The sequence below is a fragment of the Dreissena polymorpha genome, chromosome 3, assembly GCF_020536995.1.
Source record: "Dreissena polymorpha isolate Duluth1 chromosome 3, UMN_Dpol_1.0, whole genome shotgun sequence".
In the NCBI taxonomy this organism is placed as follows: Eukaryota; Metazoa; Mollusca; class Bivalvia; order Myida; family Dreissenidae; genus Dreissena; species Dreissena polymorpha.
In genome coordinates, this window is record NC_068357.1 from 150,665,403 (window position 1) to 150,685,463 (window position 20,061).

The 20,061-nt window shown below is 37.5% G+C and overlaps 1 protein-coding gene across 17 annotated transcripts in view; it reads right to left on the bottom strand.

Annotated features, from left to right (window-relative positions):
- The window catches only part of LOC127871985 (zinc finger protein with KRAB and SCAN domains 5-like), an 87,735-nt gene extending 68,820 nt beyond the window's left edge, over positions 1–18,915 (bottom strand). For all 17 annotated transcript variants that reach the window (XM_052415336.1, XM_052415328.1, XM_052415326.1 and 14 more), the window contains exons 1-3: positions 18,787–18,915; positions 3,996–4,170; positions 804–960 (exon numbers count right to left, since the gene is read on the bottom strand). In XM_052415336.1, coding sequence (XP_052271296.1) covers positions 804–960; positions 3,996–4,085 — 247 coding nt within the window. In that variant the 5' untranslated portion in view covers positions 4,086–4,170; positions 18,787–18,915. The remainder of the gene's footprint in view (positions 1–803; positions 961–3,995; positions 4,171–18,786) is intronic.
- Between the last annotated feature and the right edge of the window lie 1,146 nt (positions 18,916–20,061).

Consider the following 20,061-nt stretch of genomic DNA (forward strand, 5'->3'; position numbering starts at 1 on the left):
GATTTGCCTGTGTAGACTGCACAATTATCTGAGAATACACTTTACGTACTTGCATTAAACCCTATATCCTAGAGCGCAGTCCAATCACGTGTTTAATAATAATTTTCAAGATAACATTTATCAATTTTATGCAGTGTCTTCCGTTTCAGTTTCATTTTCCTTGTGTACTTTATGATGGATATCTAACAAAAAATATTTTAGTATTTTTACTTGGTGAATTCACTAAAAGAATTGATGAATTTTACGTAAAGTCATTCGTTTTATTATCAGGTTCTGCATTTTCAATTCGCGAGCTAACAAATGAAAATTTAAAAAAATAATTAATTTTGTGGTAAATTCTTTACAAATATTGATCTAGTCTTATACAAACAAATTCCGAATTCAGCATATTGGCTGAAAATTCTCACACCACCTGCATGACCAAGCTTTGTCATATTCTAAGATATAACAAGGACAAATATTCTGAAAAAGTTTCACAAAAATTAAGCTACAAATGCAACCTCTATTGTTAACAACCTTTTCTTTCATTTGGCCTAATACCATTGTTCTTCACCCCACAATACCGAAAAAACAACAACTTGTCCTTGTCAGTGACACTATTTGGAAAATGTTCTTATCAAGTTTCATGAAGATTGGGAAATAAAGGAGGCCTCTACGTTGTTGACTACGCACAACATGTGGACAAAAGTCAAATACAAAAGCTCCCCATGACGTGTATTGCTCAAGTGAGCTTAATAGAAAGCCAAATGACAATAACAAGTGTTAGAGTGTGTAAATAAGAAACAATAAAAGGAAAGTCTCACGTTTGAGACAGAAGCCTAGGAACTGTGACTTGACTTCCTCGTTATCGCTGAGGAAAGACTTGCCCGACTCCGACCCAATGTGACTGAGCGTTCCATCCGCCACGCTAGCCGTCAGGATGATAGACTCCTCATTTGTATAGGCAGCCAGCTGGTCTATCTGCAGGCAAGTGTATGGTCATATATTATATATCATTACTATAAACAAGCAAATTCGTTGAATTGATATCCCCCGCCAAACTAGAGCGTTGTCACAGATGTAAGCATTTTTTCAAGATACAAAGGGCCATAACCCTGTTATTAACAGATGGTGTACAATGGCATTTGGCGTGCATCATCGTCTTATCCATATATATACTCATACCAAGTTTCAATGAAATCGGCCAAAGCACTTCCAAGATATGGCTCCTGACACAAAAGTGCCGGACGGTCGAACGGACGGAAGGACGGACGGACAAAGCCAAAGCAATATCCCTCCGCCTTTAATAACAAATTGGCATCAAAAGCGGGCCATAATTCGTATGGGCAGCCCACTGGTCCATCTGCAGGGAAGAATATGGTCAAGTATTACATATTGTCACTATTAATGGTAACACATTCCATCCATGCCGGCTGTTACTTGTTTAGGCAGTCAACTGGTCTATCTGCCACTAAGACAAATTTCTCATGTTGTTTTTTCCATTGCATAAACAACAGTTATATTTGCATACAGGAAATGAAGGGAAGATTGTGGTCAAGTTAAATGACTTATCAAGTCTGGTGTTTTATTTATTTTACAATACGGAGGCAGATAAATCGACAAGCTATTTTGACAAAACTATTTAACAACACTTTGTTTTTTGAAGCTCCAAGGAATACAAGATGCTGCTGATTTGAGCTGACTTAAAAGAGGGCAACTGTACAATGTTAAACTATTAACTAACAAGGGACAAAATTGTCACAAAACCAGGTTTTCATTGTGAAAAAAAATCTGATTAAGGGAGAAAACTCAAACTGAACTTTTGAAATGAACAAACAAAATTAACCCCCTTTGTAAGTTTGTTTCAAAATAAATCTATTTTAAGTTGTGATGACCTTGACATTGGAGATATTGACGTGATTCTTTCGTGCGACACACCGTCCCATGATGGTGAACAAATGTGCCAAATAATTGTAAAATCTCACAATGAATGACATAGTTATGGCCGTGACAAGCTCATTTATTGCCAATTTTGACCTTTGAACTCAAAGTGTGACCTTGACCTTGGAGATATCGACGTAATTATTTCGCGTGACACACCGTCCAATGATGGTGAACAAATGTGCCAAATGATTTTTAAATATGACAATGAACGACATAGTTATGGCCCGGACAAGCTTGTTCCGCCCGTCCGCCAGCCAGCCCGCCCGCATTCGCCAATCTAATAACCAGTTTTTTCCTTCGGAAAACCTGGTTAAATATATCAAACCCCTAACCTTTGAGAAAACAAGTGAACAAATGCAATGTCTTCTTTTTGTCCCATAAACTCAAAAGAAAATCCGTTAAAAATCACCATTTTTTTTTGCTAGAATTATCTTCCAAAACTAAATATTAATATCACCAAAAAGTTTAATGTCAAACACACCCTTAAGAAAAATGTATTTGGCTACGTTTCGTTCTTTACAAACCAATAAAATATCCAACAAGGGACAAAATTGTCACAAACCAGGTTTTCAATTAGAAAAAAGTCTGATAAAGGGAGACAAGTCAAACTGAACTGATTGTTTAAAATAATAAATTAATCCCCTTTGTTTCAAAATAAATCTATTTTTAGTTGTGGCGACCTTGACCTTGGAGATATTGACAGTAATTCTTTTGTGCGACACACCGTCCAATGATGGTGAACAAATGTGCCAAATGATTTTAAAATCTCACAATGAATGACATAGTTATGGCCCGGACAAGCTCATTTATGGCCATTTTTGACCTTTGAACTCAAAGTGTGACCTTGACCTTGGAGATATCGATATAATTCTTTCGTGCGACACACCATCTAATGATGGTAAACAAATATGCCAAATAATTTTAAAATCTCACAATGAACGACAAAGTTATGGCCCGGACAAGCTTGTTCCGCCCGCCCGCTGACATTCGCCAATCTAATGACCAGCTCTTTCCTTCGGAAAACCTGGTTAAAAATGACAAATTCAACATTACGCAATAAATTTAGCATCTTCTGGGAAAACTGGGCTTTATGCCTTTGCAAAAAGCCCCAGAATAGCCTGTGAAACTTTTTGCTTTTATGATATTTTTCATTTAAAGGCATAATTTTCTTGTGGAAAATCAAGTTAAGGCAGAAAAAGTCGTACTTTTAAGCCTGTGCTGACAGGCTAATCTTTGATGACACTTAACTCATGCATTAAGCCCAGTTTTCCAAGAACATCGCTCAATTTGTCTCAATTGTGAGCTGTTATCGGCACATTTCATGGCTGTGACCTACCACCTGTTAATGCCTTGATCTACCACCTGTTAATGCCTTGATCTACCACCTGATAATGCCTTGATCTACCACCTGATAATGCCTTGATCTAACACCTGTTAATGGAATGGCCTCGACCTACCAGCTGTTAATGCCTTGACTTACCAGCTGTTAATGCCTTGATCTACCAGCTGTTAATGCCTTGATCTACCAGCTGTTAATGCCTTGATCTACCAGCTGTTAATGCCTTGATCTACCAGCTGTTAATTAATGCCTTGACTTACCAGCTGTTAATGCCTTGATCTACCAGCTGTTAATGCCTTGATCTACCAGCTGTTAATGCCTTGATCTACCAGCTGTTAATGCCTTGATCTACCAGCTGTTAATGCTTTGACTTACCAGCTGTTAATGCCTTGATCTACCAGCTGTTAATGCCTTGATCTACCAGCTGTTAATCCCTTGATCTACCACCTGTTAATGGAATGGCCTTGACCTACCAGCTGTTAATGCCTTGATCTACCAGCTGTTAATGGAATGGCCTTGACCTACCAGTTGTTTATGCCTTGATCAACCAGCTGTAAATGGAATGGCCTTGAAATACCAGTTGTTAATGCCTTGATCAACCAGCTGTAAATGGAATGGCCTTGAAATACCAGTTCTTAATACCTTGACCTACCAGCTGTTAATGGAATGGCCTTGACCTACCAGTTGTTAATGCCTTGACCTATCAGCTGTTAATTGAATGGCCTTGACCTACCAGCTGTTGTATCTGGCTGCGGACCACAGCCTTCAGTATAACCTTGTAGCCTGGAACCTCCTTGATAACATCCAGGTCTCCAGTGGCCATTGTCCGCGCTTAGGGTTGATCAATTAGAACTGGCTGCTTGTGATTGTTAAGAAGGCAAATTTTTCTCAGCGTTGATTAAGCATTTCTGAAAGATAAATACACATGGAATGTTTGCATACATTAATTATGGCATTTTATTCCAGTATCAATGTTTTTTCTTTAGTTTTTAAGCTTTACTATTTTGTTATTTGGAATTAATTTTAGGTACAATATGTGTTTACAAAAAGAAACCCTTAGGTTTCTTAGGAATTTTTTTAATCAATATGTTGAAATAAAGGGTGATACTATTTTGAGTTCCAAAAGTTAAGAACTAAAACGCAATATTTGAATAATATTAACATGCATGTATATTTTTTTTGCCCAATTGGGAAAAGTATCGGCACGGTGCCAATTGGGAAAATTAGCGCAATAAACAATGAAATTTTGAAAAATCCTTTACTGAAATCTTCAGATTGGGAATTGGGGGTCTTTTCAATTACTTGGTACCTAATTGCACAAACCCATTTCAATATTGTTTTACATGTCTTTTTATGCTTTCAATGTTGAGTTCAGTGCTCATTTTAGTTGTGTATTTGAAGATTAGCCGATTTTGGAACGAAATTAACCCAATTTTCATTCTTTCTAGGGAATTTTGTCATTTTTCTTTAATTGGAAATACTTTATAAAGAAGGAAAAAAATCACTGATTAATGCAGTTTATGCTAGTTTAGGGCAACAATTTGTAACAAACATTTCATCTGTCACGATCAACATGAAATTCAGTGTCTTTTTTAGAGAAATGCTCAATATAAAACTTACACAAAAATCTGATATCAAACCATGACAATAAGTTTTCAATTGACAATTATAGCCAGACATGGCCTCCACTGCTATTCACAATTGTAGCCAAATGAAGTTTTAGAAAAGTGGCAATAAAATAATTTGTGAAAACAAGTGACCAATCAATAAAACTTGGAGAATGGCAGGTCAATAGAGGTCATGCAAAGTTGAACATTGAAATGGGCAGTCAGGAGCCATTAGACTTCTTGAAATGGTTCATAGATGATGCCTTGATTAATTGCCTTGTGCCATTTAACTATGCTTGTGCATTTAATTGGCCTCAAGAATGAGTAAATGAGATGAGGCAACCTCTTAGATTTCTGGTACTGGCAATACATATTAGGCTCCTTTACATGTCAGATTGAGAATCTCTGCTGTTAAATAGAATTTAAATGTTTTTATCCCTACGCTTTTTGAAAAGCGTGTGGATATTGTGGTTATCTCCGCCGTCTGTCCGTCCGTCTGTCCCCCCGTCCTGGCCACTATCTCCTCCTACACTATAAGCACTAGAACCTTGAAACTTACACGTATGGTAGCTATGAGCATATGGAATTTTGATCTGACCCCTGGCGTCAAAAGTTATCGGGGTTGGGGTGGGGCCGGGTCAGAGATTGTCACTCATTTTTATGCCCCCAGTATGGTGCATTGGCCGTAACTTTTGCAATATTGAGTATAGCAACTTGATATTTGGCATGCATGTGTATCTCATGGAGCTGCACATTTTTAGTGGTGAAAAGTCAAGGTCACCTTCAAGGTCAAAGGTCAAAAAAACAAATCCAAGTGAAGTAATAAGCTTTAAAGGGAGGTAAGTAATGAACCTGACAAATGAAAAAAAAAAATTAAAAAATCAAAGCGGCACAGAAGGGGGAATTGTGTTTCTGACAAACACATCTCTTGTTTTATGTTATTTTACATTAACTTCTTCATTTCTACATCGATTCACTTCCAATTGATACTGAACATCTCTTATGACAATACGGTCAATCTCAGCTATGCATGGCCCCATTACCAACCCTGGATCAAACCTGCGGCGTGGGGATACGCGTCGGCCTCTGCCGCGCCATTTCTAGTTTTTAATATAATTTAATATATGTAACAAAATATATATTTGATTCAATATTTTATTTCTAGAAATTAACAAGTTTGAAAATAGCTTTAGCCTTAGAAAAAATGAGACTGAACATTACTGGTTTAGTCACAATGTGTGTAAGTTATACACCTGTACACATATAAAAAATCAAAATGTTAAAAGTACCATCATGTTCTGCAATCTATAACAAACTAGAAATGGCGCGGCAGAGGCCGACGCGTATCCCCACGCCACATGTTTGACCCAAGGGCGCCCAAGGGTTGGTAATGGGGCCATGCATAGTTGAGATTGACCATATTGTCATAAGAGAAATTCAGTATAAATTAGAAGTGAATCGGTGTAGAAATGAAGAAGTTATAGTAAAAGGCAATTTTGGGTGGGTGTGGCCTATGTGGGCGGGGCGCCCCAGGGTTGGCAATGGGGCCATGCATAATTGAGATTGAACGTATTGTCATAATAGAAGTTCAGTATCAATAAGAAGTGAATCGGTGTAGAAATGAAGAAATTATAGTAAAAGGCAATTTTGGGTGGGTATGGCCTATGTGGGCGGGGCCCCCTAGAGTTGGTAATGGGGCCATGCATAGTTGATATTGACCGTATTGTCATAAGAGAGGTTCAGTATCAAGTACAAGTGAATTGGTGTAGAAATGAAGAAGTTATAGTAAAAGGCAATTTTGGGTGGGTGTGGTCTATGTGGGCGGGGTGCCCCAGGGCTGGACATGGGGCCATGCATAGTTGAGATTGACCGTATTGTCATAAGAGAAGTTCAGTATCAATTAGAAGTGAATCGGTGTAGAAATGAAGAAATTATAGTAAAAGGCAATTTTGGTTGGGTGTGGCCTATGTGGGTGGGGTGCCCCAGGGTTGGTAATGGGGCCATGCATAGTTGAGATTGACCGTATTTTCATAAGAGAAGTTCAGTATCAATTTGATGTGATCGGTGTAGAAATGAAGAAATTATAGTAAAAGCCAATTTTGGATGGGTGTGGTCTATGTGGGTGGGTAGCCCCAGGGTTGGTAATGGGGCCATGCATATTTGAGATTGACCGTATTGTCATAAGAGAGGTTCAGTATCAATTTGAAGTGAATCGGTGTAGAAATGAAGAAATTATAGTAAAAGGCAATGTTGGATGGGCGTGGTCTATGTGGGAGAAGCACCCCAGGGTTGGTAATGGGGCCATGCATAGTTGAGATTGACCGTATTATCATAAGAAATGTTCAGTATCAATTTGAAGTAAATCGGTGTAGAAATAAAGAAGTTAATGTAAAATAACATAAAAACTAGTGACCTCAAAATCAATAGGGGTCATCTGCGAGTCATGATCAATATACCTATGAAGTTTCATGATCATAGGCCCAAGCGTTCTTGAGTTATCGTCTGACAACCACCTGGTGGACGGACCGACCGACCGACAGACCGACCGACCGACATGAGCAAAGCAATATACCCCCTCTTCTTCGAAGGGGGGCATAAAAATAGTGAAAATCTCTGACCCGGCCCCACCCCAACCCCCATAACTTTTGACCCAGGGGTCAGATCAAAATTCCAAATAGTGCAGGGTCACACATATGCTCATAGCTACCATGTGTGTTAGTTTCAAGGTTCTAGTGCTTAAAGTGTAGGAGGAGATAGTGGCCAGGAAGGACGGACAGAGAGACGGACGGACGGACAGATGGCGGAGATAACAACAATATCCCCACGCTTTTCAAAAAGTGTTGGGATAACAATAAAAATATAGGTTTTATTTAATTATTACATATAATAATTGAAATTCAGAATATTGGCATTAACCACCCATTTCAGCCTCTATTATAACAAGAGCACCGCCGTGCGGGTGCAGACCGCTCATCTATTTTCTTTTTAAAGGTGAAGGGACTCTCATTTTCAATCACAAAGGAGGGAGGGGTGGAGTGAAGAGGGGTGTATAGTGGGGGCGTGGACATTTATTACATTATCTTCCAAAAAAGCGGGAAAAAAATGCAAAAAAAAATTCGGGGTGGGGGGTGGGGGGGGGGATTCTTGGGTGCGATGGTTGGACGGTATTTCAAACATAAAATAATAAAAATAAATATTTGTGTTTTTTAACCGTTTCAAAAAAAAATGGGGGGGCGGGGGTGGGGTGGGGGGGGGGTATAGTGTGAGGGTGCGGTGGTCATTTGTGAGATTATCATAAAAAAAAAAAAATAGGGGGGGGGAATTCGGGGGTGGGGGGGGGAGGGGGGTGGGAGAGTATTCTTGGGTGCGATGGTTGGACGGTATTTCAAACATAAAATAATAAAAATAAATATTTGTGTTTTTTAACCGTTTCAAAAAAAAATTTGGGGGTGGGGTGGGGGGGGTATAGTAGAGTGTGAGGGTGTGGTGGTCATTTGTGAGATGATTTAAAAAAAAAAAAATTTAAAAAAAATAGGGGGGGATTTCGAGGGGGGGGGCAGGGGGGGGGAGGGGGGGTGGGGGGGGTATTCTTGGGTGCGATGGTTGGACGGTATTTCAAACATAAAATAATAAAAATAAATATTTGTGTTATTTAACCGTTTCAAAAAAAAAATTGGGGTGGGGGTGGGGTGGGTATAGTATAGTGTGAGGGTGTGGTGGTCATTTGTGAGATGATCTTTAAAAAAAACAAAACAAGATGCGTTTGTGAAACACAATGTCCCCCTATATGAAGTTTGACCTTGAAGGATGGCCTTGACCTTGTGAAGGATGACCTTGACCTTTCACCACTCAAAATGTGCAGCTCCATGAGATACACATGCATGCCAAATATCAAGTTGCTATCTTCAATATTGCAAAAGTATTCATAAAATAAGCGATTTGGGCCACATATATTTGACCTCTGACCTTGAAGGATGACCTTGACCTTGACCTTTCACCACTCAAAATGTGCAGCTCCATGAGATGCACATGCATGCCAAATATCAAGTTGCTATCTTCAATATTGCAAAAGTATTTATAAAATAAGAGATTTGGGCCACATATATTTGACCTCTGACCTTGAAGGATGACCTTGACCTTTCACCACTCAAAATGTGCAGCTCCATGAGATACACATGCATGCCAAATATCAAGTTGCTATCTTCATTATTGCAAAAGTATTCATAAAATGAGCGATTTTGGCCACATATATTTGACCTCTGACCTTGAAGGATGACCTTGACCTTGACCTTTCACCACTCAAAATGTGCAGCTCCATGAGATACACATGCATGCCAAGTATCAAGTTGCTATATTCAATATAGCAAAAGTTATTGCCAAATGTTAAAGTTGGCGCAAACAGACCAACCAACAGACCAACCAACAGACAGGGCAAAAACAATATGTCCCCCACTTCTAGAGTGGGGGACATAAAAAAATTAGGGGGGATTCGGGGGGGGGGTATAGTATAGTATAGTGTGAGGGTGTGGTGGTCATTAGTGAGATGAAAAAGTGAAAAAAAAAAAAAAATAGGGGGGAGGGGGATTCGGGGGTGGGGGAGGGGGGAGGGAACGGGAGATGGTTTGGGTGGAGTCTATTGTTGTATGTAAGGTAAGAGTTGTTTTGTCAAAGTTTCAATCAAATCTAATCATAAAAAAAGAAGTTATGGCATTTTTAGCAAAATGTAATAATTTGACCTTAAGAGTCAAGGTCATTCAAAGGTAAAGGTAAAATTCAACTTGCCAGGTACAGTAACCTCATGATAGCATGAAAGTATTTGAAGTTTGAAAGCAATAGCCTTGATACTTTAGAAGTAAAGTGGATCGAAACACAAAATTTAACCATATATTCAAAGTTACCAAGTCAAAAAAGGGCCATAATTCTGTAAAAATGACAACCAGAGTTATGCAACTTGTCCTTTTACTGTACCCTTATGATAGTTTGCGAGTGTTCCAAGTATGAAAGCAATATCTATGATAATTTAGGGGTAAAGTGGACCAAAACACAAAACTTAACCAAATTTTCAATTTTCTAAGTATAAAGGGCCCATAATTCCGTCCAAATGCCAGTCAGAGTTACATAACTTTGCCTGCACAGTCCCCTTATGATAGTTAATAAGTGTTGCAAGTATGAAAGCAATAGCTTTGATACTGTAGGAATAAAGTGGACCTAAACACAAAACTTAACCAAATTTTCAATTTTCTAAGTATAAAAAGGGCACATAAATCTGTCAAAATGCCAGTCAGAGTTACATAACTTTGCCTGCACAGTCCCCTTATGATACACATGTAGTTAGTAAGTGTTGCAAGTATGAAAGCAATAGCTTTGATACTTAAGGAATAAAATGGACCTAAACACAAAACTTAACCAAAATTTTCAATAATCTAAGTATAAGAAGGGCACATAATTCTGTCAAAATGCACGCCAGAGTTATCTAACTTTGCCTACCCAGTCCCCTCATGATAGTAAGTAAGTGTACCAAGTTTGAATGCAATAGCATTGATACTTTCTGAGAAAAGTGGACCAAAACGCAAAACTTAACCGGACGCCGACGCCAACGCCGACGCCAAGGTGATGACAATAGCTCATTTTTTTTTTTCAAAAAGTAGATGAGCTAACAAGAGCTGTCAGAGGACAGCGCGCTCGACTTTTCGAGTGCTTGACAGTATAACATAAGCCATCATGGGGAAATTGTTCATATTCAACAATTTATTAGACGATCTTTCAAAAAAAAAAAAGGAAAAAAATAATATTTTTTTTTTTTGGGGGGGGGGTAGAGGGGTTGAGAGGGGGGTATTATGTGGGGTGTGGTCATTTATAAGACGATCGTTAAAAAATATAAAAGGAAAAAAAAAAGTTTTTTTTTGGGGGGGTAGGGGGGTGAGAGGGGGGTATAATGTGGGGTGTGGTCATTTATAAGATGATCTTTCAAAAATAAAAAAAAAGGAAAAAATAAAAAATTCGGGGGGGGAGGTGGGGGGGCAGGGATTCTGGGTTGGGGCGTGGAGTTTTGTTTGGGTGGAATCCATTGTGGTATGTATTTAGGTAAGTGTTGTTTTGTCAAAGTATTAATAAAATCTGATCATAAATAAAGAAGTTATGGCAATTTAAGCAAAATGTTCAATTATCTAAGTATAAAAGGGGCCATAATTCTGTCAAAATGCTTGATACAGGTGTCTGCTCTTGTTTATAGGTTGGGGTCATGTTGGTAAACAAGTATGCAAAATATGAAAGCAATATGTCAAGGGACACAGGAAATATTTGGGGTAGTATGCAAACTTTAACATAGATTTATCAATAATATGCATATTCTTAGTATAAAAGGGGCAATAATTCTGTCAAAATGCTTGATACAGTTGTCTGCTCTTGTTTGTAGGTTGGGGTCATGATGGTAAACAAGTATGCAAAATATGAAAGCAATATGTCAAGGGACATTGAAAATATTCGGGAGTGTACGCAAACTTTAATATTTGCTGCATATTCTAAGTGGAAAAGGGGCCATAATTATGAAAAAATGCTTGATAGAGTTGTCTGCTCTTGTTTATAGGTTGGGGTCATGTTGGTTAACAAGTATGCAAAATATGAAAGCAAAATGTCAAGGGACAATGAAAATAATTGGGGTAGTACGAAAACTTTAACATTTGCACGCTAAAGCTAACGGAAACGGAACGGAAACGCTGACGCAGGGGTGAGTAGGATAGCTCCACTATATATATATATTTTATATATAATAGTCGAGCTAAAAAGTAATTTATTCAGCAGTAATGAGGCTTACCAGTTATCACTTTCATAGCAGATATAGGGTTTAACATATTAATGAAACTTAGTTAAATACAATGTACATCATACATACATATTAAAACTGGACATTCAAGTAAGGACTAGAGTAATATTGGTTTTTAGTAATAAAACAAAGAATAAAAAAATTCTATTGCATTGAGAACTATGATTAAAGAATGGTTACAAAATTGCTCAAATTTTTAAAGTGGCACACAAAAAATGAAAAAGCCAAGATGGGTGGCGAAAGAAAATTTTAACCTAGCGAAAGCCCTGCCAGTTAAAGTTAAATGTTGCACTGCACTAATTTTGTGTCTGATGGTCTGGTGTAATGCTGTCAGTTGAAGGTTTCTAGTGTATATTAACAGTATTATTTGAATTAGGAAACATTCGTATGACATTGATTTCCATACATGCCTGAAATTTTCAAGTCCAAATCGGGACATTCCATTAAAAATGTCGGGGCATTTGACTAAAAAGCGGGACACCTAAACGATCAATCATGCCACCTATACAAAACCTCATAACTTCTGGAAAATATTGACGATAAATGTGTTTAAGAATTTCATGAACACAGACGTTCTCCTTTTTCCAGAAATAAACACACATATGCACTAAGCAGATGAATCCATAACATGAAATGTAGGGCATGCCTCTATATGACATCCATTTAGGACAGAGGCGTGTGTAATCGTTCAGCGCGATGTGCGCGCATTAAGCACTGTTTTTATTCAACCAATCATTAATTAACTCTAAATTTAGTTTGATGCAATATGTACCAATTATTTCTGAAACTCGGTCAAAAATGAAAGTAAACTTTCAATGTGTATCGGTCAGTGTTCAATTGGTTCGATATATAAAACTGGTGTTTTGACAGATTTTTTAGTCTCGGGTGGTATAATACACAGAATACCGCGTAATAGTATCTTTGGACTTGATTTGGGCCATGAAATACAAAAGAAGTCTGCTTTTAATTCACTATGATGCATCTATCACTAGAACATCAGGTCACTTAAAAACAGTCAACAAATTAGGCTGTTTGTACTCGCCATGGCTGGTAAAGTTTCAGTCGGACGCAGGGGTTTTCAGCCTTATATAACAGGGGCCTATTACAGTGCTCACACTGGCCTTCAGAAAATAATAGCCATATTTTTTTCCTTAAAAAAAAAATAGCCAAAACGTGGACTTTTCCGCAAAATGGTACTTAAGGCAAAAAGAAAAAACAATGAATCTCATTTTATCTATGTTTTATCAAATGTATATCTATTGGATTTAAGTTATAATATATACTTAAAAACAAGCATAATATCAGTGTCATTTTCTTCTAAAATATTATCATGACTTTACAATAAAGAATACAATCAAGGTTGTGTGTGTGACTCAACAAACCAGACATCAGCTACAGTTACATACATATATACTTTAAAACAAAAAGGTAAATACTTTTATTAAAGTACTATTAACAAGGGACAAAATTGTCACAAAACCAGGTTTTCATTGTGAAAAAAAAATCTGATAAAGGGAGAAAACTCAAACTGAACTTTTGAAATGAACAAACAAAATTAACCCCCTATGAAAGTTTGTTTTTTAAAAAAATCTATTTTTAGTCGTGGCGACCTTGACATTGGAGATATTGACGTGATTCTTTCGTGCGACACACCGTCCCATGATGGTGAACAAATGTGCCAAATGATTTTAAAATCTCACAATGAATGACATAGTTATGGCCAGGACAAGCTCATTTATGGCCATTTTTGACCTTTGAACTCAAAGTGTGACCTTGACCTTGGAGATATCGACGTAATTATTTTGCGCGACACACCGTCCAATGATGGTGAACAAATGTGCCAAATGATTTTAAAATCTGACAATGAACGACATAGTTATGGCCCGGACAAGCTTGTTCCGCCCGCCCGCCAGCCAGCCAGCCAGCCCGCCCGCATTCGCCAATCTAATAACCAGTTTTTTCCTTCGGAAAACCTGGTTAAAAAACCTGGTTAATAACCAGTTTTTTCATTCGGAAAACCTGGTTAATAAAATAAGAAAACTGCACTTTCAAATTGTTCGATTTTTAAAGTCTGTCTAGGTGCAAGTTCTGCTTTGTACAATACGAAATATTGTCAACCAGACCATCCGTAACACCGCATATGTATTAGTCATTCTATAAAAATGATATAAAGAACGCTGAAAGTAAACAAAAATCGACGAACCATACCGTATCCGAAAACGACTGTCCGAAAACATGTCGAGATACCTCTTTTGCACATGAAATAAAATAATTAAAATTGCATATCGTTTGACTGCAGAAAATAAAAACCTGTAACCTTGCGAATAACCAATCAATATGGGTTGAAATATTGTTTTAAAAACATGTGATATTGTAGTGCTTTACTTTACTCATAGATACATAATTTAAAATTGCGAGATGTCGGACATTTGCAACATGCGTAGAATGGTACGGTTTTCAGAAAGTAGCGAAAACGTGAATAAGTGCAACATTGCATAACTCAAGTTTTTATACTACTGACCTTTGAGAAGTGTTGAATGTTTTTAACGTTAATTAGTATTTTGAGCAACACAAATACATTAATTATAGAAAAATAACAAAATTGTCTTCTTTATTATAAAGAAACATTCAAGCAGACTATAATTAGCGCCCGCTGACTTTAAAGCAATAACGGTAATATTTGAGCAACATAAACAAAAAAAAATTACAAAAAAATGAAATCATTATCACACATCAACAAATGTTAAAGCAGACGACAAATAGCGGTAATTACGGGGATTATTAGTTGATGGCGATTAAATGATTATTTCATCAAGCAATGTTCAACGTAATCTAAATGCAGAAAAAACAAGAGCACCGCCTTGCGGGTGCAGACCGCTCATCTATTTTCTTTTTAAAGGTGAAGGGACTCTCATTTTCAATCACAAAGGAGGGAGGGGTGGAGTGAAGAGCGGTGCATTGTGTGGGGGTGTGGACATTTATTACATTTTCTTCCAAAAATGCTAAAAAAAGGAAAAAAAAAATCGGGGGGGGGGGGGGGTGGGTGGGGGGTGGGGGGGGGGGTTTCTTGGGTGCGATGGTTGGACGGTATTTCAAACATAAAATAATAAAAATAAATATTTGTGTTTTTTAACCGTTTCATAAAAAAAATAGGGGGGGGGGGTGAGGTGGGGGGGGTATAGTGTGAGGGTGTGGTGGTAATTTGTGAGATGATCTTAAAAAAAAAAAAAAAAAAAAAAAAAAAATAGGGGGGGGGGATTCGGGTGGGGGGAGGGGGGGTGGGGGGGGATTCTTGGGTGCGATGGTTGGACGGTATTTCAAACATAAAATAATCAAAATAAATAGTTTTGTTTTTTAACCGTTTAAAAAAAAAATTGGGGAGGGGGTGGGGGTGGGGGGGGGGTATAGTGTGAGGGTGTGGTGGTCATTTGTGAGATGATCTTAAAAAAAAAAAAAAAAAAAAAAAAAAAATAGGGGGGGGGGGGGGGGTTGGGGGGGGGGGGGGCACGGGCGATGGTTTGGGTGGAGTCTATTGTGGTATGTCAGGTAAGAGTAGTTTTGTCAAAGTATCAATCAAATCTAATCATAAATAAAGAAGTTATGGCAATTTTAGAGAAAATTAATAATTTGACCTTGAGAGTCAAGGTCATTCAAAGGTCAAGGTAAAATTCAACTTGCCAGGTACAGTAACCTCATGATAGCATGAAAGTATTTGAAGTTTGAAAGCAATAGCCTTGATACTTAAGAAGTAAAGTGGATCGAAACACAAAATTTAACCATATATTCAAAGTTACTAAGTCAAAAAAGGGCCATAATTCCATAAAAATGACATCCAGAGTTATGCAACTTGTCCTTTTACTGTACCCTTATGATAGTTTGCGAGTGTTCCAAGTATGATAGCAATATCTATGATACTTTAGGGGTAAAGTGGACCAAAACACAAAACTTAACCAAACTTTCAATTTTCTAAGTATAAAGGGCCCATAATTCCGTCCAAATGCCAGTCAGAGTTACATAACTTTGCCTGCACAGTCCCCTTACGGTAGTTAGTAAGTGTTGCAAGTATGAAAGCAATAGCTTTGATACTTAAGGAATAAAATGGACCTTAACACAAAACTTAACCAAAATTTTCAATTTTCTAAGTATAAAAAGGGCACATAATTCTGTCAAAATGCACGCCAGAGTTATCTTACTTTGCGTGCCCAGTCCCCTCATGATAGTAAGTAAGTGTACCAAGTTTGAATGCAATAGCATTGATACTTTCTGAAAAAAGTGGACCTAAACGCAAAACTTAACCAAAATTTTCAATTTTCTAAGTATAAAAAGGGCACATAATTCAGTCAAAATGCACGCCAGAGTTATCTAACTTTGCCTGCCCAGTCCCCTCATGATAGTAAGTAAGTGTACCAAGTTTGAATGCAATAGCATTGATACTTTCTGAGAAAAGTGGACCTAAACGCAAAACTTAACCGGACGCCGACGCCGACGCAGACGCCGACGCCAAGGTGATGACAATAGCTCATAATTTTTTTTCAAAAAATAGATGAGCTAAAAACGGCATGAAAAACTAGACCAGCCGACAATATTCTCGGCGATTTTCAAAAATGACGCTTAAATAATAACTGGCGAAAACATAACGAAAATCTTACAGTTACCGATAATTGGTAAAGCACTGGGAGATTAAAGACGTTTTATTCCGAAATATATCACTTCTGTCGGACACTGATTGAGAAAACGCTCTAGGCCACGATGTCGCAGAAGTTATTGACGCGTGTATGACAATACACAGGGTCGAGTACACAGGTAATCTCGTTATCGATTTTTCCTGCTTGATGGCCCGATTTACAGGCGTTTTGCATTCGCCCGAAAACTTGTCGAGGCAAATTTTTTTGATGTAGGCGGATAAAATAATCGCCATTTTTTCTAGACAATTTTAAGAAATAATAACCAGTTGGATTAAATAATCGCCATTGGCAATAATGTCTGGCAGCAGCGTGAGCACTGTACTAAGGGCCCCTTCCCAATTGAAAATTTCTTTAAAATCATGCAGTTTTCCCAAAAATCCTAACTTACACCAGCTTTTTCATTTCCCAAAGCAGTAATTTTAGCGAAAATTCTTCCCAAAATGAGCAAATCCATAGGCTAGGGCCTCTTCCCAATGAAGTGAGGAAAACCCCTGCCGACGGGTAAAAAATTGTGTCGGACGAGTGACTTCTTTATTCATATTAATTACATGTATATTAATTTACATTAATGTACCAATTTTTGGGCTGGTAAATTGAAAACGCTTATTTCGATGACTGTCAACCTGTAAATTGGTGTATTAGCGACCTCTATCATAACAATAGCTGTTTGCATGCCCCCCATATGGGCTGTCAGTTGTAGTCGCAGCCAATGTGTGAATAGTTTTTTGTCACTGTGACCTTGACCTTTGACCTAGTGACCTGAAAATCAATAGGGGTCATCTGCCAGTCATGATCAACGTAACTATGAAGTTTCATGATCCTAGGAATAAGCATTCTTGAGTTATCATGCGGAAACCATTTTACTATTTCGAGTCACTGTGACATTGACCTTTGATCTAGTGACCTGAAAATCAATAGGGCTCACCTGGGAGTCATGATCAATGTACCTATGAAGTTTCATGATCCTAGGCGTAAGCTTTCTTGAGTTATCATCCAGAAACCATTTTACTGTGTCGAGTCACCGTGACCTTGACCTTTGACCTAGTGACCTGAAAATCAATAGGGGTCATTTGCCAGTCATGATCAATGTACCTTTGAAGTTTCATGATCCTAGGCGTAAGCGATCTTGAGTTATCATCCGGAAACCATTTTTCTGTTTCGAGTCACTGTGACCTTGACCTTTGACCTAGTGACCTGAAAATCAATAGGGGTCATATGCGAGTCATGATCAATGTACCTATGAAGTTTCATGATCCTAGGCATAGGCGTTCCTGAGTTATCTTCCGGAAACCATTTTTCTGTTTCGAGTCACTGTGACCTTGACCTTTGACCTAGTTTCCTAAAAATCAATAGGGGTCATCTGCGAGTCATGATCAATGTACCTATGAAGTTTCATGATCCTAGGCGTTAGCGTTCTTGAGTTATCATCCGGAAACCGTTTTACTATTTCTAGTCACTGTGACCTTGACCTTTGACCTAGTGACCTCAAAATCAATAGGGGTCATCTGCCAGTCATGAGCAATGTACCTATTTAGTTTCATGATCCTAGGCCTAAGCGTTCTTGAATTATCATCCGGAAACCATCTGGTGGACGGACGGACCGACCTACCGACATGTGCAAAACAATATACCCCATCTTCTTCGAAGGGGGGCATAAAAACACCGTGGTGTGAATGCCAGATAAAATCAATAATAATAAGGTGTCAAAAACAACACTGGATCACTCGACTATTAGATATTGTTTAATTGTGAATAGAGCAATAAAGGGATTAGCGATGGTAGTTTAAGCCAGAGGGAGCTTAAATAGCGAATTTTATTGTGAACTTATAGAACATATGTAGGTTTTTATGAATATTGGGACAAATTGTGTCACATCGGGACACCGGGACAAACATACGAAAAGCAGGGCTGTCCTGTCAAGATCAGGTGTCTGGCATGTATAGTGGTATCATCGTTACAGTATGTTTATTGGTACATGGTGTAAACACACCACACACAATTATCTCCATTTCCATATTTTTAAATTAAGAATATCTCTGGGCTTTCCATGGAAAAAAACTGGAACAGACGACGTGTTCAAAACTTTCATTAAAATAATCATTCTGGAAGCATACCATATCATGTTATGTGCTTTTATTGGAGCGCTAGAGCCACATTTAGAGATCCTACTGAGCATTCTTTAGATCTCCCCTAAAGACACCAAGTACTTGTTCTACACTGGGCCCAAGCCTCCTTCTATTATGTACAGTATAAGTGCGTCAATTCTCCAAACTTGGACCAAAGGAGCCTTGTCAATGGGAAAGAAGACAATGAAAAACTTCCTGTTCAAAAATGATGCTTTGTGCAAAATATTACATTATTTACACAAATGAGGCATTCATAAACATATAAATGATGAGGATATTACACCTTGTGATGCTTGTATAAAAAAAAATGAACGCCTAAATCATTGGGGGTCTTTTATTATTTTTTTCAATCGGCGACCCATGCATCCGCCATCTTTCTTTTGATTTGTACGGCTACAAACCACTAACAAAATATCGAAATAGGGCAGATACTAAAACGCGGACCAATCTGAGGGCGATATAGAGTACATAGTAATCTGCGGACGATATAGACAAAGAAGGGTTATCGAATCTGCGGACGATATAGACAAAGAAGGATTATCGAATCTGCGGACGATATAGACAAAGAAGGATTATCGAATCTGCGGACGATATGAACAAAGAAGAAAACTGCGGACATGATAAACAAAGAAGGAAATATACCATAGTGCACTGAATGGTGTGACTGGCTAACAAGAATTGATATTTAAAATATGTTTAGCGTTGATGCAAATACATACTTTTTGTAAAACCAAATTTTATTCCACATCCATTTTTAATAGCAGACATAATGTACTTTATGGATAATTAACACATCAGTTATTTAAGATTTAACAATCTAAATGTTTTCATACTATTCCACTCAAGATAGAGCGTCTTTAATTGAATTACACTGTTTATAATATGATTAAATTTTTCAAAGGTTTTATAAATTTTGAATTACAATAGTTCAGACAAGTGGAAACCACTGTCAGTTTTTTATATAATATTAATGACATTTTTATCCACAAAAGCATCATATTTATATATATAAATGTATTGATTTAATTTTATGTTTTCAGAAGTACAGATGAAATCATTGTGTGATAAGGGCGATTTGTGAAGAAGAAAATAAAATAAAATAATTGCATCGTTGTTGTCTTATTTTATGAAAAAAAATCTGTAAGGGCTCACTATTGTTATCATTTGTATAGAATTGTGCAATGTAATAGTGTGCATAATATGATCAAGTACACAAGAAATTGGCATGTTATTTTAACTAATTGGTGATAAGCTGATAATAATCTTGAGAAAAAGGCATCCAGATTATTTAGGCATAGCCTAACGGTTTTTAGCAATATATGAATAAAATAACGTAAATATAACACTTAATAAATTTTAAAGGCAATGTTTTTAATGACATCTTCACTAATTTCAAATCGTATCACATGCAACTATAAGTACATTAACGCGGTATTTATTGTGTGCAGCAAATACGAATATGTTAACTTCATTAAATGAAAAAAGTATTATATATGTGTTGTTGTGTTATTTATTTTTTGTTTCAGTTCTAATTAAGTCAGCAAACCGACATTCACAA